Genomic DNA, 26,704 nt, shown 5'->3' on the forward strand with positions numbered 1-26,704 from the left:
AGGATCAAACCCTGCCAGCTGACCCTGAAAGACCAGAGAGGTTTGTTTGTCAGGGGTATCTCTACAGCTAGTAAAAATAAACACATTAATAAATAAGTATTTTGGTATACCCTGGAAACACTCATGATCAATATGTGGCTCGTTACCATAGCCTTTTTTTTCCCTTCCACCCAGCAGAAACTCATGACAAAGGAAAGCACATCTCATTTATGAACTTAGCTATAAATACTTTTGCTAACTGCCATTTAGGAATTTCATTTCCTGCTTGAGCAAGTCCTGTTGAAAGAGGCAATTACCAAATTTGTTTCTAGTTATAGAAATAGATGTTTGTTGCTGCCCACATCTGTTTCGACAGACAAAATGCCAGTCACGGATGTTCCAAGGAGAGCAAGCTCTCCATCCAGGGAGGGCTTTGCCACCTTCTCCAGAAAGCTAGCAGCAATTAAAGCAATCGAGTTCACAATTCCGCCATCACTTCAGCCCCATGTCTCGCTGCAGCTGAGCTGCCTCACACCAGCGGGACACCTGGAGCTTCACAGTCACCTGGCGCAGGTCACCGAGCGCTGCCGCCATGCCGCAGCACCGTCCCTGCTCCTGCTGCTGGAGACACCAAGAAACATGCATTTCATTAAGCACTGAGCCCATCAAAACAAGGCAACTTCCATCCTGCAGGTCACGAGGATCCCGTATGCTGCATCTGTTGATTGCACAGCAAGGAAGGCAGCAGCGAAGCGTTCTCCTGGCCTGCAAAGCAGCAAGGTGGCACGGGCTCTCCTGCCCCGTGTGGGACACCCCACTGCAAAACAGGGTGCGGAGATGGAGGTTTATGGCTGTCACTGGCACGGACCACAGCCTCTCCCAGCTGAATGCTGTATACACCAGCTTTTACTAGGTATCTCTCCCCCTTTCCACTCCTCTCCACCCTGGCTGTCCTCTAGAAAGTTCCCAATTCCATTTATTCCTGGGAAAACCATTCATCAGCTGACTCCCCACAGGCTCAGCTGCCAGCACAGTGCCCAGCAAGTCCTGTGGGACCAGCGCTCGAGCAGAGACATCCCAAAAGGGACACGGGGACAAGCAGTAATGCCAGTGCCTCCCTGCTGCACAGCACCCATCAACTCGCACCCCGTGCCTGGCCCGGGGATGCGGCAGAGGCACAGAGAAGCCAGGAGACACCCAAAGCCACGGCTGGGGAACCTTGGCTCCTCCAGCATTTCCCCTGTGTGAACCAGCACTGCTGCCCCCACGCCAACAGCGCGGCCCATCGGCATTTGTGAGCGGTGCCAGGAACCCGCCGTGCCCCATCCCGAGGCTGCCCAAATGCACAGCTGGCAGACAAGTGTCGAAATACGGATTGGGCAAGCTGGCCAAAGTCACAATAGGGCTGTAACGGCAACCGGATTTCCTCAGCCCTGTCCAGGGCCATTCAGCCGGACACCTCTCCCTTCTTGTCTGTTCTTACATGCTGTTATCGTCTATATCATTTTGCAGCTTTTGCTTCCAAAAGGAGTGACCTTCACAAGGTAAGTTATTCCCATGGAACAAGGACAATCTGAAGTTACAGGCATAATTATGCAGTGCAGAAAAAAAATATGCAAAATGCATGCAAATGCCCAGACATGCACACTGCGTTTGGTCACTGCAATATTCAAGTTCAGTTCCTGAACGGGTCTGAACACCACCAGATGGGAGAGAATGCATGTGCACACTCTCACACAGAGATGTGAAAAAAATATATATTTATATATAGAAACACATACCCCAGAGCGAATGGGGGAGGTGAGTAAAAACACCCCAAATTTGACAAAATTAAAGGTAATAAATTTACTTCCACCTCAGCTGTAGCAACAGCCTGCAAAAGGCTTTAACTCCTACAGCAGATATGCTGGAAAGTCTAAGCTTTGCTGTAATGTTCTGCACTTGTGAGTTTTTAAGCACGCACAAAACGAGAAGCTGTTCCCCCATGCAAAACCCAGCAGCGCTTGCTCAGCAGAGATGGTTTTCAGTGTGGAGAACCGGGCTGGGTTCCCCTGCCCTCCCCATCCCCATCCCCAGCACATCTGTGTCCTCCTGCCCGCCCCATTGTCCCCAGCACCCCCAGACTGACGACAGGGAGTGGTGGTGGTGAGACGACCTGCCGGGTCAGTCCTGACAATGGGTTTTGGGGGCGGTTGGAGGCCAGGAGCCCCCCAGCTCGCCCGCCCCCTCGGCAGAGGCGATTTCAAGCCACTTGCCACCTGCCTGCAGGGACAGGGACAGGGACAGTCGGTGGCGGGTGGCAGCCCGGGCGGGGAGCGCGGCAGCTGCCCCTGCACTGGGACACTGAGTGACTTGGGGAAGGGGGGAAGAGCAGGGAGAGGAGGATTATCCATGGACACAGCTTGTCCCCTTTTCACTGCATTTAACAATAAAGCAGTAGCTATAGCAACGGGGTTAATTAATGCATCCCATTTGCATAACTAAAACTCTGAACCCATTCAAACCTCGCTGATATTTTCATTCTTAAACCCGGCCTGCAAGGCTGCGCTCTTATGGCGAGGGGAACCCAAACAAACACAGCCACACGGATGCGTCGCTGCACACGCAGAGAGCCGCAGGTACAGGCGGGACACCGCGCAGAACTGGGGCACGAAGCCATCGCTCCCGCAGCCCCACCTGCCCCAAGCTCCAGGACAGATCTGCTCCACATACCTTCATTCCCCCAAAAGCATTAGCATTTGCGAATAAGCCTGCAGAAAAGAACCAAAAAACAGGGGCTGAAGCATCCTTCAAAAGAAAATAAAGGGAAAAAGTTATTTTTTTCAGAGATGGAGGGAGTAAAGCACATTCCAAGACAGAGGGGGTAAGGAGATAGGCAATGTAAAGGTTTCAGACTATCGTATAACCAGAGGGGGAAATGTCTTCTCACCACAAACATGCATCTGCATGATGTCTAGACAGTCATAAAAAGGGCAATTAAAGTACTGCAGGCTGCAGTAAGCTAATGTCTCCTCTCCCAGTCTAAACAGTTGAAACATACTGTACTAACTTCGAGAAAAAAAATATAGGATAGAGAAAGACAAGTTTGTAAGGAAAAAAATGTTTTGAAATTCAGCTTTAAATAAGCCAGTAAATTAATTCAACCTTGTCAAATCTTTGCCTTATAACATATCAAATATTCCGCCTGCGTCCTGTCTAGACTGCGATAACAAAGGGCATTTAAAGCCCTGCAAGATGCGCTGACAGAGTAGCCATTTAAAGATGCAGTATTGCTTTCTCCATCTAAAACGATTTGTCAGATGGAGTTAAAATGGAAATGATAAGTAATCACCCTGGTTCACAACCATTTCAAAAGAAAAAAACCACAAAAACCCCACAGCTCATAGATGTAAATCCCACTAAAATCATTCCAATGTATCATTCCAGTGGGATTTGTTTGGCTTTTTTTTAATAGATTTTGCCTGTTTGGTTTTTTTAATTTTGTTAATCTGAGATGTCACTAGCTTTCTGCAGCACATGCATTTCTAAATAGGAGTGTATTACGTTTGAAAAGCCAGCTCTGAGTATTAATTGATTTATTGCTATAAAATGAAGACTTGCCGGGTTAACATTTGAAAACGATTTTTAAAAATTTACTTAAAAGCAAAAAAATAAACTATCTCACATGAAAGAAACTGGCCCGTCTCCACCACTGATGGAGCTCAGCCTGGGCAGCCTCTGTCCTCAGGAGAGCAAGAGAGAAAGGAAAGTTAAAGCAAACTATGTGGGTGTGTGCAACGTGGGGTTTTTTTACTGAGAAAGGGCTGTTTTCTGGAAAAAGGGGAAAACAGATAAAATCTTGCCTAAGACAAGAAACATTCTCCTCCCATCCTGAGCTTTATCAGCTGTTGGAGAAACAAAATCTCAAAAAAAAACCCAAAAAAAATGCAATATAGCTGATGTGGCTCAGCAGGACGGCTGACGCTGCCCGTGGTGCAGCAAGCACCTATGGGCACCCTGCAGGCTCCGCTTTTAACAAAATGCAGGACTGACTTTTAAAGAGTTTATGTGGCGCGGGAGGGGCCGGGACGTGCCCACACGCGGGTCCAGGCACACCATATGGTCACCTCTGGGGGCGGACACGGTGGGCAGTCAGACACCCCTGGAAGTTCAACACCAGGTTAACTGCAGTTCCTCTCCGCTCCTCACCCGACAGCATCCCACCACCATCACCTCATCTGCACCTCCCGCTGCCTCCCCACCCTTCTTTCTTAATTATTATTTTAATAAGACTGTTTCCAACTTCACTGCTCATTCTGCAATAGCCCAAGGGCTACAACTGTTCATTAGACAGAATTTCTGCCTTAATTGCACTGACACAGATGTGTAGGTTATCTGGAAGAAATTACTAAAATGAGCAGTAAAGAATGGGGCTGGATGCTTTTCTTCCCTTACGGAGAGTTTAATTTAGCATTATTTCCCCCACGCCCCATACAGGCAGCATCACTGTGGGTTCACAGAGGAATTAACCCCAAATTGCCCCTGCTGCTGCAGTGCACACAGGTGCACTTTGCTCCCCAGGCCGCACTAGGATTTCTGCAGGGGTAGAAAGTGCATATTTACCCTGGGGGGCTGCAGACGTGCTGGGGAAGCACCAAACCCCGGCAGGGCAGGAGGGATGCCACCGCTGCCCCAAGGATGGTGCCCATCCCAGGCCCCCTTGGTCCCCCCTGACCCTCTGCAAAGAGATAAATCACCAGACACAGAAAAACACCATCGCTTCTGCTCAACAGCGTCCAGGCTTCAAACCCACCACAGTTGTGCAGCTGTCAAATCAGCCATGGAGTTTACATGAACTTCCTCTGCAATTCATGTTGGCGAGAGCCAGACATATAACAGCCTTGGATTCACAGAGAAATAGCTGCCAGTGTTATTTCTATTTAAACCCTCTATTTGAGCTCCATACACTCATACTTCACACATAATACACATGCACATATACACAAAACGCAGAAGTGAGCCAGATCCAGAAGGATTTCACTTCACCAAGAGCGCTGCCTAATAGGGATTTCAGGTTTTGGCGCACTGTTATTACTTAATAGATTTTAATTCAATAATAAAAAGTATATACCTGCCAATTTTTTGTTAGGTCTTCTTGCCAGGGAAGGAAAAAAGAAAAAAACCAAAAGAAACCACGCAAGAAACTTGCTATGAACTTATTTATCAAACTGCTCCTTACCCGCCCCCAGGCAAGGGGCTGCTCTCCCCACAGCACCCAGGGACTCCAGCCAGCCAGGGTGGGCTGGGGAACAAACAAACGCACATCAAAGGTTCAAGTCCTATCTCTGAATATGGCTAAAAGCCATTAAAAACGTCTCCTTCAGCAAAACTCATCTTTGATTTAAATCGGGGGAGAGTAAATTTCACAAATGCTTCATGTCAAAAAAATTCTGCATTAAGGGAAAAAAAAAACCCACCTTCCTTTGTTGCTAGGGGACTTACTTGCTTTGTATCTGCTAAGAACCTTTAAAATTCCACCACTATATTTTAACAAAACCCCGAGACTGAAGCATCTCGTGTTCTAAAAATCAAGAAACAGAACACATCAGTTCTATCCTTCATTTGTAAGTACTTTGCTCAGGCCCGACTTCGTTTTGTATCTTGGTCCTCGAAGCTTTTTGGCAGTTCGCTCCAGACTTACTGGCAAAGGCTAAAAGGTTTCTGTTTAGCTGGTGTCAGCTGAGCATCTGTGCCTGCAAGAACTGGAGTGGGGGTGATCCCAACTGCATTTCAAAAGCGCATTTCTTTTTTGGGAGCTGTCACAATAATTTTAAGCCTGGGCGTGTTTGGGTAGCGGGGTGACTCCCTCCGAGGGGTCCCCACTTCAGGCCACAGCGGAGCGCCTGATTCTGGGAAGCATTCCTGACCGGCGGAGGGAAAAGGAGCTGGGAACACTCCCTAACCTGTGACCCCGCTAACAAAAGGCAGGGAGAGCGTCTAGACCTCCAGTCTGCCGGGACTGAAGGGCAGCATTGTGCTGCCGCAGACAGGGCACCGCGCGGGCTGCGGGACGGGAGCGATGCAAACCCCAGCTGCAGACACCCACGGGCATCGCCCCAAAACGCAGCCGGGTGTGGAGGGAGGGAGCCCAGGCACAGCCCACTCTTCCTCGCTGGAGCTCCCGGTTCCCAGCACAGCTCGACCGAGTGGAGATGGAGAAGCTCATTGCATTTCCAGACTGGGCTTCCCTTCCCCTCTGTGTATTTCAGACACACCCTCTTCACACTCCCAAACTCAACCATCCCGAATTTCGGCTCCATGCAGATCACCAGCAGGAGAGAACGAAAAAAGTGTTTTCTTTCACAGACCCTTTATGTTTTGCTTTCCCCGTCCATCTCAGTTAGAAGGGGACAAACTAAGATCTTCCTCTCCGCCAGACCTGGAGATCAGCTCTACATTAAAAACGCAGAATTGGAGGCCTAGCTCTGTCACGTATTGCTTGTGTGACCCAGGACAAGCCCTCTGGCTTCTTTGTGTTGTAGGTCCCCACATACAAAAATACAAATACCCTAAATAAACCCTGGAGCTAATGGCAGGTTACTGCCAGGGAACTGCACACGGAGAAAACAAAAGACCTATTAAAAGCCCTCCTTCATCTCTGCCAGAATAAAACACTCTTACTCAGTACTTCAAGAGATGCATTAAAGGTGAGAGAGCATCCAGGGTTTTAGGGACACCCCTGGCAGAGCAAGGGAAGCAGATCCCAAGCAGCCACCCCTTCTGTGTCCCAGGACAGGGCTGTCCCCATGCCCTGGCCATGCTGCTGCAGGGGGCGGGAGCAGGACTGGTCCCACGCCAAAACACACCATCATAAGCCAGCAGAGCAGAACTTCCAGCAAAACTGATGTGAAGCAAAAATCACTAGTCTCACTCTTCCCAAAGGAAAGATTACCTCTTAGAAACTGGGTTTTCTGCCAGAAGATGTGTTCCACACCAGCTGCACGGATGCTGGAACCAGAGGAACGCACGTGCACAGAGCAGAGGGCAGCACTCTGGGCATCGCCAGTGCCACTGGCCTGGGCACACTGGGACCTGCACCCCAGGGTACAGCCAGCTGCAGGGTCCCCTCTCCTTACAGCCTGAAGCCAAGCAAAACCAGCCCCAGCAGCTGAGATGGTTTATTTAGTCATTAAAAGCCTACCCCCTTCTGACGGGAGGTGAAATATTAACAGCTGAAGTTTAATTATCCTGGCAGTCACCTGGTGCCAACCCTTCGTTAGCACACCATACTGCATGCATCCCTTTTGATCTAGAGAAAAGGTGAGGCTAGGGAGTTTCTTCTCAGCCTGCCTCCATCACTGCTTTCCCCATCTCCAAAACATCATCCCTCCTGCAGCAATTCCTTCCCTGGGTGCTCTGGGTCCCCAGGACCACCGGGGCACCGACACTGCCTGCAGAGCTGGGAGCTGCTGCAGGACCCTGCGTGGTGGCACTGGGAGAGATGCCACGTACCTGCCATCTCAGCGAGGTCCAGCACAAACCTCCTCGCAGGTGGCACCTGCCATGGCAGCAGCTCCTCTGCTGACAACTGCGTGTGATTTATTTTTGGTACACATGCACAGGGAGACTGAGAGATCCTGCACTGGGGTTTTTATCAGCAGCGTGCAGCTATGGAAACAAACCCACTTAGACTAATATAACAAAATGTCCAAATCCACAACAATAAAATAAAGAACGATGCACATCGGCATTTTCACAGGAGAGCGTTGCAGCCAGTACAGAGCGTGACCAACCTTCTGCAAAACAGGGGAGGTCTGTGTGTCCACTTGGACGGAATTCGCCCAGACCTCTAAGAAATCAGTAGACACTGTATTTTCATCTACTTAAGTATTTTTCTTTGTGACTTTTTTGTGCAAACGCTCTGCCCTGCCCTTTGATTTTAAGGAGTGCAAGGACTGTGTCTCCTCCTAAATCAGATGAGTCTCCTCTTCCCATACCCTCCATACCCATTCCTAGTCACCCTCTGTGAGAGGCAGGACCGCAGACACAAGACCCAACAGAAACTGCTGCACCCCTTTTTGCTCCCCATGGGGAGAATGGCAGAGCCCACCCCATCTTAGTATGCAACAGAGATCCACAACCCGTTTACAGAAACTCCAATAAGCTGCCATCCACACCAGAGGCACACAGGAGCTATCAGGAGACGGTGGAAGAGTTTAAAAACCCAAGGAAAAAACAAACAAACAAAAAACAAACAAGAATGAAAGCTGAACCTCCCTTGGGTCAGTCTCGGGTGATGCTCCCTGCCCAGGGTTTGTGTTTGACCCCAGTTTCCAGAGCTTTACCCTGGGGACGGGCACGGGCATCTCTCCCCAAGGGCCCCAGCGTGAGCGGCTGTGGGAGGTGGGGATGTCTGGCGATACCCATCCGGCTGTAGCTGCAGACAAGGACCCAGACAACAAAGACAGGCGAGAAGCCATCCCAGAGAGGCAGCCGCGTCTGGCAGACCCGGCGTTCAGAAGCCTGGGAAGACGTTCCCGTCTCTCTGGGCACACGCTGATGTCCGCAAACGCAGCTCCTCGCTGGGCACACAAACCAGCAGCAACATCACTAAAGTGTCCAAGTGTCCATCTATTGAGATCAAAAACCCCCAAAGAGTACAAGTGTGTAACAAGGGAGCAAGCAACCGGAGACTGCAGGGAACAACTCTACAACAACAAAAATATATTTAATTTTCTGTTAATTATATTCTAAGAAAACCGCATGTTTTCACTTGCATCTTTGCCTCCCTGAAGTACAAATGTACACACAAAATGGGAGGGAAGACCAGGGAAAGCAAGAAGAGCAGCACAGCTAGAACACATCCCTGCTCACATGCCTTCCTAAATCACAGGACAAGAAAACCGGTGCAACTTTTACAACAGTCGAGCAACCACAAACGCTTTTTGCTTGAGTAAAAACACCCCGAGCTACGCTGCTCGGCACAGCGCGACACCGGGGCTCCCTCCACCCTCCTTGCTTATCTGCTGAAATCTGTTGTTTTAAGGCATTAATATGAAATCAATATAAATAAATGACAGACAGCTGAAGTACAGTTTCCCTATGCGAGTGTCGCGGCCCCGGGGCTGTGTCTGCCCTGGCCTCGGGCTCCGGCTGCGCCCCTGCCCGGTGTTCACCCCACAAACGCTGCTGGTGGGACTGGTGGTGTCTTTTTTGCTTAAGAAAATATTATTTTGCTGTGCAACTGAATCGTGCCATCAGGCTTGAAATAAAGCAACTGAAATAATTATTTTTTTGTCTTTAGATTATGACTTTTACTAATAGATGCTTGATAAAAGCCTAAGGATTTGTAGGTATTATAAGCACATTTAAGATTTAAGCATGGTTGTAAGCCAAAGTCATAAGTTCTATTGACTTCTCAGGCTCTATAACAATTGATTAGACATTTATTAAAATCATTTATTCACCACTTGTTAATACTTTATTTAGCCAGTTCTTCCCCAGCAGGCTTGGGACGCCACATGTGAGCAAAGAGGCCTCACTTTCCAGATACTCTCATAAATTCAATTCTAAATTGAGAGAGAGAGACCCATAAATGTTACGACAACGACTTTTTAAACCAGAAAAGGCTCTTTTGCAAACAGGTTCAGCTCAAATCCTGGTTCAACAGGGCTCCTGACGCCTGGTTTTGTGTCCTGAGCATGAGCAGCTCCTGCCACACTCAACAGAAATCTGACACGTCATGACTTAAAAAAAATTCAGGTGGTGAAACTACTTCCATAAAATACACTGAAAGTTGCTTTCTTCGATGTAACACTGCTCATCAGTTCGCTAGAGCAACAGCGAATGGAAGAGCACTTGCGATTAAAAAGACATTCAGCTTTTGAAGATGTTCCTACATTGAACAGCAATAGAAAACATCCCACCCAAGATTACCAAAGTGCAGCCAGCTATCAGTAGACAAACGCTGGGCTTGCACAATCGGGCTCTGAAGATGCCGCAGCATCCTCCCCCAAACAGCGGGTACCGCTGATCTCAGGGCAAGGCACCGCACCACCCGCTCCATCACGCCAGGAACCCCGGTGTTTATAGTACAGCAGCTGCAATCATGCAATCAGCCTTCGTAATTAGATCTTGGCAACTCTTGAAATACTCCACTTACCCAGTTTACCTGGAAAGGTGCGACCTAAACATTCAGTGCCTGGAGACATTTGAAAGAAAAACAGAAAGCATCCGTCAGTGATAGGAGCCACCTCCAACTGGCTCTGTCCCCTCCTGGGGACTCATTCCTGAAGGGTCCCCCCCCAAGCCAACAGTGAGGAAGCCCCACAGCAACGCCTTGTGCAAACCCCCAGCTGCAATGCCCAGCAGAGGCGTTTTTAAGGAAGAAACAAAGCAGCAAGAAGTTGGGAACACAAGACAACTTGTGCCTTCTCTCTCACCCATCAGTGAGCAGTGCATTATCGTCTGGAAAACTGATGGGGTGACGGGACATGGGTCCCCCCCAGCCCCCCAGCACAACCTCAGTGCCTGGCGAGCCGCAAGCCAGGCTGGGCGAGTGCTCTGCGGCCCTGCGGGGGAGTTCACCAGGGAAAACCTGTTCTTTTATGAAGCCCAAAAGAACTGTCTGTCACTGATAATGGTTAATTGGTAGCAATTAGTGCGTGCCACAGTTTGATGCCAAAAGAGTCCTACCGGCCTATAAAAGTGGCCTTTAAAACAGGAGCAAAGGAGGCTCCAGCCACACCAAGCCCAGGCTGCTGCTCCCACAACAGGTTCAGGTGCAGAACAGGCTGGGAAGCTGGAGACGTTCTGTTAACACATCGTTCCTCCCAAATAAGCTTTAAAAAGTTACTTTCCAAGCACCCGAGAAGACAGAGATAACCAGCTTCTTCAGCCCAGGAAAAGATGAAGGGTCAGGGAGTTGCTGTAAATCACTGCGGCAGCCAAGCGACGTGGGACACACAGGCTCAGAGTCAGCTCCCTGATTTTAAGTCACGTTGATTTAGAGGCACGAGTTCAGATGCACCACAAATCAATGCTTCGCCCGCAGGAGGAATTAAGAAGTGACGACGCAAACACGCAACGTCGCCTGCATTCGCACGGGCGGCCGACACAGCACGGCCACCCCGCGGGAACGGGCACTGACATCAGTCCCAACGGGTAGGAAAAGAGAGGAATTCTGCCGAGCCAAACACCAGCATGTGGCAACAAGCTGTGGCCTCCTCCTCCTCCTCCTCCTCGCTCCTCCATAGCCAGCTTGCTGCATAGAGCCCTAAAAGGGGTGGGAGGCCAAGGGAAAAGTAGAAGGTGAGAATAAACAGATGCCCAAAAGGCTTAGAAGACCCAAAAGGCGTAGGAGTCCAATGGAAGTTAAGAGGTTGAGGAAAATGGCATCCATGCCTGCAGCTGGCTGGCTGAGGATCAGCTGTTGCCTAGTTAAACTTCCAAAAGGGTAGGAAGCAACAGCAATGCCCCTGCCGGTGTTCGGCACTGTGCACACCCCAGGCATGACACCTGGGCACACACGGACACATCGCCCTGTCACACAATGTCTCACCCACGACATATTTGCAATGGCCTGGGATGTGTGGGAGAAGCGAGACTGAAGCCTCTGAAGTCAGGCGGGATTTCAGGACGGGGTGTCTCGTCTCCCTCTGAGCTCACCTGGCGCTCACATGCTCACATTTGGCCTCGTGGTTTAGCCATGCATTTTGCCAGCTTTTAAATGCAAATGAGAATTTGCACTTAAAGTCACTGCTTTAAACTCGACCAGAGCCACCCTCAGCTCTCCTCCCTTCCTTCATATATGCATAACTTTGGGGTTTTTTAATGCAATCAGCAGCAGGGAAGAGATACAGGAGTGTCTGAGCAGTCAGCACATATTCCCTGTGGATCAGTGCCCGGAGCCCTTCTGCAGCCACAGTCCTGCCAGACGACTCCATGTGAAGGCTGGCTCACGCTGCCTGCCCAGGAACGCTGTCAGCAGCGCGAGGAACCAGTAATTATACTGGCTGGACCAACACCTGCTCGTGGTTTTGTCTTACACTGTTTGTGCAACCAAACAGGCTGCCAACAAAACAAAGATGTACTTAGTCTAAACAGGTGAAAACATGAAACAGCGAATGGAGCTGCTATGTTTGTCCCGCAACACCTGTGTGCAACACATGGTGGAAAATGATTTTTGGTTTAGTCTGCAAGAAGGCTCCAAAAGCAGGTAAAAGCACTGCACACACTGCAAAGATGAGGCTTTGCTGCGGGAGGAGGGAAGAGGACTGCGCATCCCCAGACCCAGCTCTGGATCTGGCCTCCCAGGGTGGTACAGGACACATGGCTATCTTTACTGGGCTGTAACAGCACCAAAAAGCCTGGCTTGCCAGCTGCACAGTCCTGCTGAACTGAGCATCCCAAGCAGGACAGCACACAGGACCAGGCAGAAGAAAGCTGCTGCCAAAAAAGCATCGAGGCAGGTTAGAGCCAAGTGCCCATTCCCATGCATGGAGCCAGACCTTCCCTGCAGCGTTTCTCACCCATGGAGCTCGGCAGCAAGGTGGGAAGGGCAAATACCCCACAGGACCAAGGGCAAAGACCCCAAAGGAACACCTAAGAAAGCCTCAGCCTTTGCTGCCTTTCTGCAAAGCCAGGATCAGCTCCTAACTGCACCAAGTCACGTCCAAGATATGCTCGCCCATCGGCAGATGGGATTTATTGCAGATGATTCGTGCTGGAATAAAAACATCGGCCCCACCTCTCACAGCATATTTACTGAAAACCACTAAACATTAAACAGAGGCAAAAAGTGTATCCCAGCAACATCTGGAATTTATCCCTTCCTTCTTCTGAAAAAAAAAAAATCACACCCTATTCTTTTTGAGAAAGAAAAGTGATTATATAGAATTATAATGCTGGAAGAAGATAGAGAAAAGCAGAGATTTTCTTTGAAATGCTGTTTGGACAATTAAAAAGGGATAGTTTCAAAGCAGCAGCAAATCCTATCTCAGCTTTTTCCACCCTGTCTCACAGTGCCAAGCTTTCCTCCCATGTGTTGGCTAAGACACTCTTAGGAAAGCAAGTTTTCATCCTTGCAAGACCTTTGGTAAGCTAGAAGGAAAACCTACGCTAAGTCCCAACTGGTTGAAGATACACCAGATTAAAAAACTATTCTCCCAACAAGATTTGGAGGAGGCTTCATTTTCTGTGGAGGAAAGCTACTTAGGGACCAGCTTTCCAGAAGAGGATGGGTCAATCTTCACCCAAGAGAGACGATGCTGACTCTCCAGACAGAACGGAAAGGCTTTAAATATAGAAACAGGAAAGACTATCTGGATTCATACGAGGATGTAAGGTCAAAGCACGATATCCTGCACTTCCTGAGGCTCCCGATCCAGAAGGGCCGGGTGACAGCCCCGCAGCATCGCCTGGCCCGGCTTGGACTGGGGAAGCCGGGGTTTGGAGGGAAACGCTCCCCAGCCGTCCCCGCCGGGGAACCACAGCAGTCACTCTCATGCCAAGCCCACAGAACCAGCTCCAGCTACTAAATTACCCAATGACTTTAACTGCACAGCTAGGAGGGTAGAGCTGCAGAGTTTTGCATTTTTCACCTGTGAGTAGTTACAACCACAGTAAGAGAGGCCCCTTTCCCTGTCCAGCTCCAGCACTGGGCGGCCGAGTGCCGCAGGCAGAGACCGGAGTGCAAACACGGGTGAGAGCAAACCCCTGCTCCAGACACCTTCCCTACGAACAGAGCCCTGGCACACGACAGGTACGGCTGACTTCGCAAAGCAGGGCGAGGCTGTTTCTAGAACCGGTCCCATTATTGGGCTCCTCCGCCCCCACCTCCTGGGCTGCACGTGGACTGGATGCAGGATTCCATCAGGACATTAAACTCAGAAGCTGTAAAATCACTGTGCAAAAACCAAATTACACCTATTTTCGTAACAGCCAATTTAAGCTTGTATTTAGGTCCCCTCACATACCCCTACGTTACATAAAGCATTTCTTCCACTTGAAGTGTAGATTTCTAAAGGCCATTTAGCTTAATTTAATAGATGCTTAACGTGGATCTGCAAACCTCTAGAAGCGTAACCAAGGAAGACACATGGCTGCAAGATACAGCGCGATCCAGTCCCGAGCAAACAGAAAGGAGGGGATGAAAAGCATCTCCAGAGCCACGAACCTGCTGCGACTGGAGTGCACTTGTGGTCTGAAGAGCAGCAAAACCCCACGGTCAAGTCAAAAGAGAAATTCCCGAACATCTGCTGGCGGCTGTTAACCCGCTTGAGCCCGGGCAGCGCTCCGCGGGCGGCACGGCAGGACGGATCCTTCCCTCGCCGCGTAACCAAATTAGCTGAACCAAGCCCACTCTGGCGTGCTTCCCTCAGATCTGAAAGAGCTGCCTTCTGAACTTAAATTAAATAAACGCAGTCATCTTAAAAAAAAAAAAAAAAGCTGCACTAATAAAAAGCTCATAGTGAATCTATTAAATTGAGGCTGTCCATTATGTTTATTGTTCCTTACAATTCAGGCCTGGATGGCAAGTCAATGGATGTTGAGAAGTATTTATCAAGAAAGCCCAGGAGAATGATGAGGATTAAAAGCTATGAGTAAAACAGAATACGTTTGTATGGTTTGCTCTGTGCCTCGCTCAGAGCACGCGGGACCCCTGTCACAGACCTCTGCCCCCATTCCTTGTTTTTCAGCCCAACTGTGGCACATCAGTCGACAGGACACTCATCACCTGCATTCACAGCCAAGGCGGGAGCAGGTGCAACTTGTACATACTGCTGGGAGTAAGTCACACTAGAGACACGTAAAACATTCACTGCATTACACACCAGTGGTAAGTTACACACCTCGTGTGTGTGTCTGAGCACGCCGGGGAGGGAGACACTGAACTCAAAAACGCATCTTCCAATTCAAGCAAAGTCCCATTACAGTAATGTAAGTGTAACAATAAAAGTGAGATTCCTGTTTATTATATAGGAAATTGCTGCAATTTAAGATAATTCTACTCAGAATTGTGTGAAGCAAGTGTCCATAAATCGTTTCGTTCCTTAAGTGTCCTAAAGGCAGCATCTAACAGGCCAAAGTACTTTTAGAGCTCAGCGCTAAAGAGCCTCATCTCTATATGCTGGGCTAAGTTACTGAAACCAAGAGACCACCCCTGGTAAGGTGGAATAATGGTGGAAAGAATGAAAAACAACACGGGAAAAGCAGGATCTGCTCCTCCAGGAAAGCGGCAGAGACATCTCCCTTCAGCAAAGCTGAGTCCATGCAGCCCAGGCGAGCACTGGGGACACGGATGCTCTCCAGCTCCAGAGGAACTGGGTCTCATGGCACCAATGCTTGTGAAGAGCACAAGTAAATGCAGCCAGGTTTCAACTCTGGAGTGTGCATGAAGAGTAAACCCAGCCCAGGGCTATTTAAGCTGCTGAGTGGTGGTTTCATCCCCACGGCTCTAACAGCCAGGACCCCCAGCACCATGGGAAACGCAGGACGGGAGGCTCGGCACAGCTTCGCTTTGGGGGGGATTTTTTGGTTTTATAAAAAATAACAATATTAATCATAATGTGAATCAGAAACCACTAAGGGGGAGAATTTCCAAGCTCGCTCAGCACAGAGCCCAGCCCACAGCAGACCCACTGGCGAGGGGCTGCTGCAGCAGCTTCCCCGGGACTCGTCCTCGGCAGCTGAAGCCACGGGTGCATCACACACGGATGGACATACACAGCGAGCAGATTCAGGAGGACGACTGTAGGGACTCGGGCTTGGAAATGTTAGTCTCAACACTCAGCGGTTAGACGTCTTTTGGGAATTCATCCAAATGGCACTGCTTCCTTCCCACTTGCCCTGCAGGTAAATCTCGCATGTGGCTTACACAATCTGTTGACTTAAATAAAGCAAGGGCAGAAGAAGAAAGCTGTTCAGACATCAGGAGAGGCTCATCAGTCCTTTGGGCAAAAGTCTGGGTCACTTCCCGCTCCGCAGCGTGCTCTGTGCGTCAGCCAGGGCCCCATCTCCCTCCGGGAGAGCGCATCCCGTGAGAGTGCAGCATAGTGGTCACAGCATTCAAACTGCCAGTAGAAAACAGCAATGATACGCTGCCAAACTCTTCCGTATTTTTGGGCAATGCTGATGCTTAAATTCAATTTACAGAAATCTGAGTCCACGACCTCTGTGCTCCAGTCGAGTCCTTTAGAAATCAAACGTAACTGAGCAGTGACCACACGGGTCTCCCAGGGCTCGGGGAGATGGAGCCACAGCCGCTTCCAAACCTCAGGGTGCTGGTCCACCTGTGCCTCCAGTTCACCTCCGCAGCAACACTCATCCATCCTGCAGACCCGGGACGTTTCTAAATCACCGTGAGATCACCAGGTGCTCTGCAAGTGTAAGATGTTGTTGGATGGTCTTCTCTCAGGTGCAAACAAACGTCAGCTGCAGCGGGCTGGGACGAGCCTGCAGCTGCCCGCATCCATCTGCGCCAGGAGCGCTTCCTGGCCCTGCGATTTTCCACCGCTAGTCCCAAACTCCCCCCTTCCAACGTTCAACTCGGGCACCCAAGTGCCAGCCCTGGGGCCCGGCAGGGGCCAACGGCCTGCCCCCCCAAAGCAAAAGGCTGACATCTGAACGGAGAAATTCGGACACAGCTGCAGCCAGGGCTGCTTTTGTTAGCATAGTTACAAAGAGGAAAAATAATTCTCTCAATTAGTGAAACGGGACAGAGGTAAAGGAAGGCTACCTCATAAGATGCAGGTCGTCATCTCCCTGAGATGTTAAAGCACTGAAGATGCATTAAGGAAAACTGACTCACTGTCTCTACTGAGATGTTACACAGCAATTCTGCCCCATGTGCAAGCGAGAAACGCTATCACTGATCATAAACAGCAAGTTAACTAAGTATTAGGTCAAATTCCGCATGTAAAGCATATAATGACTGAGGTCTGCAACAGCGAAGAGACAGACTTTGCTACTACAAATACTTATAGTGCAAGTTAAGATCTAAATCTCAAGGAAGGTAGAAGAGACTACCATAGCAGTTACAATGGCGAGCTCCTTCTGAGGAAAGCTAGACACTCAATCCATCTCTCATATCAGACCCATGCTAACATTTACATAGGACCTACTGTCGTGATCTTTAGCAATGAGCAGATGTGGTTTTGAGTAATGGTTAGTGTTACTTAACCGGTTATATTCACTAATGTAATTGACACCTATTCCATCATCCTTAATACACCCACTTCTTTCTCCGATACCATAAATAGATTAGAAAAGTTTCACAGATGGCCATGACCCCATTTGTTTGTGCACTTAGCCATGTATGAATCACTCTTGGCTTGTAGCAGCACTCTGGAATTACTGAAAGATAACTAGTCGGCACAGACACCAATAAATGAATCATGCTTTCCACAAGATCAAACCTTTGAGCTTTTACAGACTCCAATTACAAAGTAAGAAGAAAAGAACAAAGAAATTACTCAGTGTATTTGCACAAAGTCATGCAGAGTTGATTCATAGTTTTACAGAATTATTACTAACAATCATTTGTAGGGGGTTAGAGTAACAAACCAGCTACTTAACATATTGGACAGAATGAAGAGATGGAAAAAAATCCCCAAACTATGTCCTGCATATATTCTTGAAAAGCAGTACTGACTTTTGTGCAAGTAGCTCTCTTCATTCTTGGTATGCTCCACGCCTGGAGGTTAATCAGCTTTCCTTCTCCAAGGCTAACTTGTGCTTTGCTGGGTTGCTTAGCCCAAGTCTGCAAATGCGGGAGATCCTGTAGCACCTGCTGAAGCGCACACACCTGGGGCCAGCAGAGCATCGCGGGCACGACTCCTCCGCACTGCGGGCACAGGTCTCACATGGATCAGAGCGCAGCCACATGCAAAAGCACCTGCCTTTCTCAATGTGCATTTTGGAACGTATACTGCAAGTGAAAAATTAGCCAGCCTGAGGCATTTTATTAAAGATATGTGCGAGACCAAATACGCCAAGCATAAATGTGTGAACCATTCGAAAGCGCTGTGGACATCCACCAACAGTGACAATGTGTGAGGCCAGTTTCAAAAGATGCGCATGGCATCTTTATGTAACAACACAGCCTGTGACAACACAAATGAGATAAACCCTCTTCTAGATGGAGCATAAACCTCATCATGTATCAATGAGAAACTGGAAGTCTGACTACCTGGAGAAAGAAGAGGACACTGTGTGGATTACAACCTTAGCAATGCTGCCTTGCTGAATGCGGTGAAAAAGTAGTGTTAAGTTAAAAAAAATAAAGGTGATGGTGGACGTGGTGCCAACCTGAGCCTGCAAGATGCACCAGGGCACTGGTTGTAGCATCTCTGAGCATGATGGCTGGATTTACAAGTCCTAGTGCCAGCATCCCACACCAGGGAGATATACGGAATAATAAGGATAACATCCAACCGCATGAAGGCACTGACAGTTTAAGTTAAATGCATACACAATGCTCTTTGTCTAAGGCCTTCCAGTGATGCTACCCTTTACATGTAACGGAAGACCCAACTTCATGGGCTAATTTAGCTTGCAAATGACATGTGTGCACCAGCTGAACTTGGTCCACAAGCGGAGAGCTGCCAGTCTGGTACAGAAGAGGCCAAAAACAGCACCAGAAGAGCTGCCACGCAGCTCTAAATCAACTTGGTAAAACTTTATTTGTCCTCACCCTTAAGGCTGCTGATTTTCCAGGAGACGTATAAACCCTACCTCAAACTGGCTACAAGAAGGAAAGATGCTATGCAAGATTTAAATGAAAACCTCGATAAGCATTCCCAGTTCCTACCCTCTCTCCTACTCTAACCATACTACTCTTGTGTAAGAATACACAGGTGACAACAACGTCCTTCCTCCAACAAGAGTTTATCCGAGGATGTGCTGCAGACAGAAGGAGAATGAAAAGGTTCCCAAGAGCAACACTACAGCAGCACCAGGTTTCTAAACAGAATACTGTTTAGAAAGCTTGAGTCACTGGAATCAAGGTCTTCAGGTGCAGCATAAGACTAAAAGGATGCATGTGCTAAACATGTTCTTTAGAAGGAAAAAAACAAAGCTAAATCAGGAACCTGCAATATTAGGTACATGCTTAGATAAATGCTGTACAACATACCACAGCAAAAATGCTAATGCAAGTTTAGGTTTCACACTGGAGGTATTTCAAAAGATCTGCAAAGCTTTCATAGTATTTAACATCTCTACTAATTTCCTTTTTGGTGTAATCATAAATTTATTGTAGTAGCCAAAAAATCTGGGATGAACTACAAGTTCTAGCTGGCTCTGAAGCCAACAAGAATACTGTGTGCTGTTACTATTTTCTCTCAAAACATACCTCTGCAAGACTGACTTAAAATGAGAAAAGAAATTGTGAAACTGCCATTACAAAGAAGCATTTAAAATGCAGATCAAAGTGCTGCCTTAGAAGCTGTATTCCTTGCCAAATCATCAAAGCTCTCTTTACTCTCCGTAGCTCCCCAAATCCTCTGATTTGGATGATAAACTCCTGTAGCCAAAATTTGTCTGCTTTAAAAATAAAAAAAAAGGTAAAAAACCCCAAACCTCACAACTCCTTTCTCTGGTTACCAACTACTTCATCAACCAGTTAAATTCTAACTACTTTCTTATATTACTAACTCCATTAATGTCCGCAGTGTGTATGTGCCTGTATGCACACTCAGCCAGCACCCCGACACTTTGAGGGTGCCCAGGTGCGTGTCCTCACCCCCCAGCGCCGCGGCAGCTGGGGCAGCCCGTCCCTGCAGCGCTCCATCACACCCTGCGCTCGCATGGCTCCCCACGGAGCCCCCAGACCCGCCGCAGCGAGGGAGCAGCAACGCAGCCGCCCACGCCATCAGCTCTGGAGGACAGAGGCGATGGGTCAGACCTGCTCCCGCGGGGTCTCGTGCTGAAAATCCTCCCTCTTCCTCTCCGGGGCCGCGCTACTCACAGCCAGAGCAGGTCTCTGATGTGTTTTCTCACCGAGTGACCTACCCAAAATAATTATAAAATAATCACCCAGCAATTTAGCCACACAGACAGGAAAAGTGCTGCACAAAACATCCCCGCCGACATTAATGATTCCTTTGCTTTATGGACATCTGGGAGTGTGCTCATGGTGTGAACCAAGTTTCCACTTAATTGCAGTAAAGTGGTCCTTGTACCTCCCTCCTCACAAGCTTTTCAGACAGGTTTTATGACTGCAATGGAACATGCCAACAACAGACACACCATGTATGGGAGAACTTGAGGGATCTGATAAGATAAACCGCACATCACGCATGGGATCTCCTTGCAGGAAGGAAGCTGGTAGTCAGTCTTTACATGCAACACCATTGCAAATAAATGACCGTTTTTAGCTAATTAGGGTTACCAAAGTCTGACAGTTGCTATTACCCAAAAGAGGACCAACAGAAATGACTGTACATTGAGTTACTCAGGGAAGGAGTTGGATTGTAATTACTGTCTATTAGTGACACCATGTATTTTGGTACTTCCCTTGGAAAGGCTTCCTCACGTCTATCCATTTATAATGCAGGTTTACAAATCCATTCTAAAACTGGATTTAACTAGCCACCAACTTTCAGCCTGGGAAATCTAAAATCATTAGTATATTTGGTGAACGACAGCAAATGAAAATAAGTGAGAACATACATTTGTAGGTACTCTTTATCTGCAAAGCAAGCAGCAGCAGTTCAGCTGATTCAATACCCTGAAAATGTAGAGGTGATCCCAGATCCTGCCTTGGGAATTCCCGGCTTTACGGAAAGTCCTCTTACAACCAGGATCTGAAAACATACTACTAAATAAAACGAAGGCATCCAAAGGCTTGTTCAGAGGGTAGGGATGGCACGAGGTCACAGGACTTACTGTGTCACACGTCCTGCTCTGAATACACCCTGACTGAAAAGTAAGAATTAGCCATGCGAAGTCTTCACTCTGCATTACATGGGATCACCTCCAATTACACGGGATGACTTCTGGTGCCGTGTGTCCCACTGCGCAGCACAACGCAGTCCAGGTGCTCAGCCAGAGGAAAAAAGAGTTTGGCTATTTTCCTCCTCTGCATCTTTTCATTCTCCCATTCAACACTGATTATAAAATACTAAGATTAAAAATCACTGCCTGAGGGCAGAAAATAAGCTGTAATTTTAAGACCCCTGTGCTCTCCAGGCTCAGGGAATTAGGACTTTCCCTGCTGCCCTCGGTACGAGAGGTGAGACCTGCAGAGCTGGGACCGCAGACCATCAGCATCCCTGGGGATGGCCAAGGGCACCCACACACAGTCCTTGCGCCACTGTAAGCAAAAGCCATCCACGCTCCACTCCTCCTGGGTCATACCTTGGGACGCCAGTCTTGGCAAAAAGCCGCGCTTGTCACGGAGACACGGGCACAGCCAGACACGGTGACCTATTCAGCTTGGCTAAAGTCAAACTGAGGTGCCACAAACCGAGCATACTCTGTGCAAACTCTCTAGCTCGTTACAACACTGGTAGCAGCCCTGGCGTCCCTCTGTGTCCCTGTCTCCTGGAGGAAAATTTGGAGAGGGAATAAAGAAGTACATGGTTATTATCATCTTTGCCCTGGAAGAAGCCATAACTGCTGTTGACAGAGTGTCAGGAAATAAACGTACTTGCCAAAAGAGCAGTCTGAAGTGATCCCTGGTTGAGCCATCTGCATTTGGTTTGTTATTAAACCAAAGAATGTGAAAACCTAGAAGTCCTCGCTTGGACAGAAACCCGCTCTCACGGTTCGCTCACCCCAGCCGGGCACGCAGTCTGAAACCAGCATCCGAGCGCCGCTGCCAGCCGAGGAGAGCGGCCCCGTCTCCTTAGGGAGAAGCAACGACACCCCTTAAACTCCCCAACACTTCGCCTAAGGTCACTGCACCAGCAAAGCCTCTGCCAACAGCCGCCCAGCCCAGGGAGACACCTGCCCCCATACCCCGCAGCTGAAGTCATCCTCTCACAGGGATGCCCGCAGAGGCAAGATCCCCATCCCTGGCACCCAAACCCTTTGGGAGAAGCCCCCGTGGGGTGCGACCCAGCCCTGGTGCAGGCGTGAGAGCCCCCACCACAGGGCCACGGCGCGGGCAGCAGCGGGCAGGAGTTGGCCAGAGCGGGCGGTTGGCGCTGGCCCAGCCGGCGGTGGGAGCCGAGCTGCACCGGGCAAGCGAGCAGGGAGGCAAGCACACCACCCCGCTCCGCTCCCTGCGCCAAATAATTAGTTATTTACAGACTCTTCCGCCACGACAACCACCCCTGACCTCTTTCACCCAGCCGAAGCGATTAGAGACCGCTGCCACAGACGTCTGGCTGCTTAACGCCGCCCGGCACGCTGGCACTGCGGCCCCGGCGGCGGGCGAGACTCCGCGCCCCCGCCCCCAAAAAGCCCTTTTCTAATCCTAATCTGGGAGCGCCACACACAGAAACCAGCTGCTTCCTCCACCGCAGCGCCGCAGCCTGCCATAAGGAATAAAGCCTGCAAAGAAATATTTTTGGGGATCGGTTGTACAGTTAACCTAATTAGAGGGTGAAATTAAAGGAGTTTACAGCTATGCCACTTTCCCGAAGCATTCCTGCATGGTAACTTTTGGCTAGAAAATTAAATAGCATCTGGTGGTAGCTGCTCTGAGGTTCACTCAAAGTCGTATTAGAAAGATAAATGAAATCAAGTGATTGGAGAGAGGAAAAAGCTGTATAATGAATTTATCTCGGGGAGACTCAACTCTGTCCTTTCCACTGAACCCAGGTGGAGGAAACGATCAGGTAACAACCCTGCAGTGCAACCAAAGCCCTCCCATAGCACAGAGGTGAGCTAACGCCGCCGGCATCGGCAGGAAATAAATAAATAACATTGGCAATAAAGAAAACTATCTGAAAATGAAATGAGGAAGGGCAGCATTAAGAGAACTCGATCCAAGGCTCCTAGGAGCTAATGCGAACTGAGTTCCTGAGCGTCAGGACCCTGGAGCTGAGCAGCTGACACAGGGACAAGGGCAGGGGACAAGCTGGGGAAGGTCCCCGGGAGCCATGTGGCATCAGGCACAGGGCTCCCACAACACCCGGTTGAATTCGGGCAAGGTGTCCTCCATGTACTTCACTGTCCCCAGCCTCTCACCCTCCCCCATCCATAACTGGCACCTGCCTCCTACCAAGCCATTCACACACCGAAAAAATCGGGGGAAAAATATAAAATATGCTATTTCTAAGAAGTCAAGGAATTAAATTAAATGCCTGAGTTGCTCCAACGAAACCTCATGTCAAGAGTTAGACTGGAAGAGAAGCTTTTTCTTCAAAAGACATTACACATTTTAATTCACAACTTTTATCATAACCATGAGCCTTGATCAGACACAAAGTAAAGTCTCTCATCCTTGTAATTCTGTAGGACTCAGTTTATGTTCTCTAACAGGCTGACACAGAAAAGAACTGTATCTTCATTATTTATACACTGCTATTGGTATGCACATCTAGCCCGGCCTGTTAAAGTCAGGAAAGAATAATGGTCTATTCAGTACCGGTAGTGTTAATAAAATCAGGCAAATCCAGCTTAGTTTTGTCTGAACACGAATGAGATTAAATCAAGATTAAATGTGCATGCAGTACAAAGGGTATGGTTTATGGCAAAATTCAGAATGAACACATTTTAGTACCCAGTATACAAATGCCTACAGACCTTCTCCAGGACTCAGACACCTGAATTAAACAACGATGAAACTGGAGAAGGCAAAGGCAGATGACACTGGACAAAAGCCATCCAAAATACCAAGGGACAGATGCTGGCTCTAAAATACTGCTCTGCAACCCCGCTGGAGGTAACGGGGCAAACCCTGTGCTAGCAGAAACAGGCACAGCTCTGCTGACTTTCCCCTACACGCAGCGAGCGGGAGTCTGCCCCATCGCAGTGCCAGGAATATATGCAAAATTGAGACTCTTTCCCAAGTTTTCCTTCTGAGCCATTTTGCATTACTTTGTGTAGGTTTAGATTTCACAGCAGAGAACAAGGTGTCAAGCAGGGTGCAATCCTGACAAGCTGCCCAGCCTGGGATGCCTTGAAAAGCCTTCACAGGAAAGACCATTCGCTTTAAACTGCCAGAGAAAACAACTCGTTTTTCTTTCCTCAGCAAAAATATCCTTTCTTTCTCACCTCCATGTACTTCATTTCCAAGACAGACCGAGAAAACAGAAAAGTAGTGGGTATTTAGGTCAGGCACTGTACTCACTGCTACTCTGCAAGAGTTGAAAAATATTAATAAAAAAAAGGCAAATAGCCCTTCACGACAAAAATGCCCCAGGGGCTGGAGGCAGGGGGGACAGGTTCCCAAATATAAGCCTTACTTGGCTCTCTGAACCGCAGTGTTCCCGCCACCCCCAGTACCGAGAGGAAGGTGATTTACACCGGGGTTGGTGAAAACCCCCGAGTGGAGGCTCAGGAGCCGGGGCCCCCCAGCATCAGGGGAGGGAAACGCGTGGGGCAGACACCGGGGCTGGACCAGCTGGAGCACCGGCGAGGGAAGGGGCGAGCTGCGGGAAGGGATGGAGCCGAGATGGGGAAGAGCCGGGATTTCCCAGCCCGATGCTGGGAGGGCGAGCGGGGTGAGGAGAACGCGGGAGCGGCCGCGCTCCGCGGGCAGCCCCGGGGAGGCTGCGCCCGGGCCGCCCCGCCAGCCTGTCCCGCCGGGACCCGCCCGCCCCCGGTGCCGCTCACTGTCACGCCGTGTCACACTCGCCCCGGACACCTCAACAGCAACAGATGAGAGATCAGAGAGCAAACGGAGGGGCAAAACAAACAAAATAAATAAAATCAGTGAGAAAGCGCAGCGCAGGGTCCCGGAGATGCCGGGAGCCCCCGCGGAAACTTCCGTGCCCGCGGCGGAGGTGCCGGAGCCGCCGCGCACACCCGCACCCTCGCACCCACCCGCACTCACAGCCGGGGAAGCCCGGGCCGCCCCCACGGCAGCAGCAGGACAAGTACTTACTGATCTCCATGCTCTGGAACAAAGACCTTTTGCAGTTGCATGTGCAGGACACATTGGGCTGAAGAGCTACGGCCGTGCTGTTCAGACCCATGAAGTTATACATTTAAAAAAAAAAAAAAAAAGAAAATTTAAAAAAAAAAAAAGAAAGCGACGGCGACACAAAGAACTTCACGGCCGCCGAGCGCTCTCCGGGCAGCACCACATAAAGCCGGGGCTCCTCCTCGGCGCGGGGGGGCAGGCGGGGGGAGGGAAATGCAGCTGCGATCAAAAATTGGAAATAAAAAACCCAGCCCGGCGCAGCGCCCCCCGCAGCGGCTCCGCTCGGCTCGGCGGCTGCTCCGCGCCCCCTCCGGCCCGGGGGAAGCGGCTGTGCTGGGCCCGGCCGCGGCAGCCCCGCACTTTTGTGGGGCGCGGCGGAGCGCGGTGCGGTGCGCTGGGAGCGCGGCGCGGTGGGAGCGCGGTGCGGTGCGGTGCGGTGGGAGCGCGGCCCGCCCGCTCCCGCTCCGCTCCCGCCCCCCGCGCTCATTCACGGCCACGGGGACGCGGCCGCGCGCCGCCGCCAGCCGCGGGCGGGCCCGTGACGTCAGCGCCAGACGGGGACTGCCCTTTCCTCGCGCCGCCGCCGCCGCCGCCGCGGGGGGGGGTGGCGGGGGGGGGGGGCTGGAGGGCGCTCGGCGGGCGCGCGACCCGGGCCGGTGTCCCCGGGGAGTGTCGGGACGATCGCGGCCCCTTTGTCCGGGGCGCGGGGGGGAGCGCAGCCGGCGCTCGGCGGGCCCCGGTCACCCCGGCGGCAGCTCCCCGGGGAGCGCGGGGGGGTCTCGCCCGCCCCAGTCGCGCTCACGTTGAGTTTTTCATTGATGGTTGTGCTGCCGTGTGCGTGGGCTCGCAGCGCCCGCCGCCCCCGTCCTGCTGGGACCTCCCGGTCGCTTTGCGAATCGGCCCCAAAAGCGTCTGGATTTGGCCATTCCCCCCCAAAAAAACACAGGCCGAGGTCAGGCCCACGCTGCCCACCCAAGCACAGCCCTGAGACCCCCTTTGGTCCCAATCACAGCACAGCCCCAGGTAGCGGCACAGGAGACACAAAGCCTTTGGCTTTCTGTGCACAGACAGTTCCCCAATGCAGCATTTCAAAACAAAAAACGGGGAAGATCGGAAGAGAAATGTGGGGGGAAACCTGTAAGATATTTGTCCATGGCTGACCTCTGCAAATTGTTTGCTCCAGTGCTACTGCAAACGACGATGCTGCTTCTGCAAAGCTGAAAAATTATTTCAGACAAATTCCCACCTGTGTTTCAAACCGCCCGCTTTAAAATGGAGCGACCTCATTCACTTTTTAGACAGGTAAAAGAAAAAACCATCATCCCTGAGTGCTCAGTGCGCCAGGTTGGGCAGATTGTTCTTTTTTTTTTCCTGGGAAATAAACCTGTGAAAACAGAGGTTTTATAATGAAAATGCTGAAACAAGCTTAACTATAGTGGTGCGAAGCAGCTGTTATAATACTTGGTGAATCCTGTTACCGGGAGATAAAGACAGCTTCAGTTATCTTATAAGAAACCATATTTTCTCATAATAGGTCGGATCTAGGATTTGGAAGTATCTGAAGAGTCCCCAGCTGGACCTGTGCTGCCTGGAAGGTGGCACTGAGAAGGGGACAGGGACAAACGCCACGCGAGACCCCAGATCTTACACAGAGCTGTAGAAATGGCACCAGACAGATGGTGTCAAGGGTCGGGTCAGACACGGTGG

General features: G+C 50.0%; 1 protein-coding gene across 2 annotated transcripts in view; it reads right to left on the reverse strand.

The window, feature by feature from the left end:
• Window positions 1-25,580, reverse strand: part of PMEPA1 (prostate transmembrane protein, androgen induced 1) — a 42,419-nt gene extending 16,839 nt beyond the window's left edge. Inside the window, exons 1-2 of one of the 2 annotated variants that reach the window (XM_080354798.1) lie at window positions 24,959-25,580; window positions 10,121-10,159 (exon numbers count right to left, since the gene is read on the reverse strand). In XM_080354798.1, coding sequence (XP_080210924.1) covers window positions 10,121-10,159; window positions 24,959-25,061 — 142 coding nt within the window. In that variant the 5' untranslated portion in view covers window positions 25,062-25,580. The remainder of the gene's footprint in view (window positions 1-10,120; window positions 10,160-24,958) is intronic. The other variant, XM_080354797.1, reaches the window with a different exon arrangement.
• Between the last annotated feature and the right edge of the window lie 1,124 nt (window positions 25,581-26,704).

Source organism: Nesoenas mayeri, assembly GCF_963082525.1.
Source record: "Nesoenas mayeri genome assembly, chromosome: 16".
Classification (NCBI taxonomy): domain Eukaryota; kingdom Metazoa; phylum Chordata; class Aves; order Columbiformes; family Columbidae; genus Nesoenas; species Nesoenas mayeri.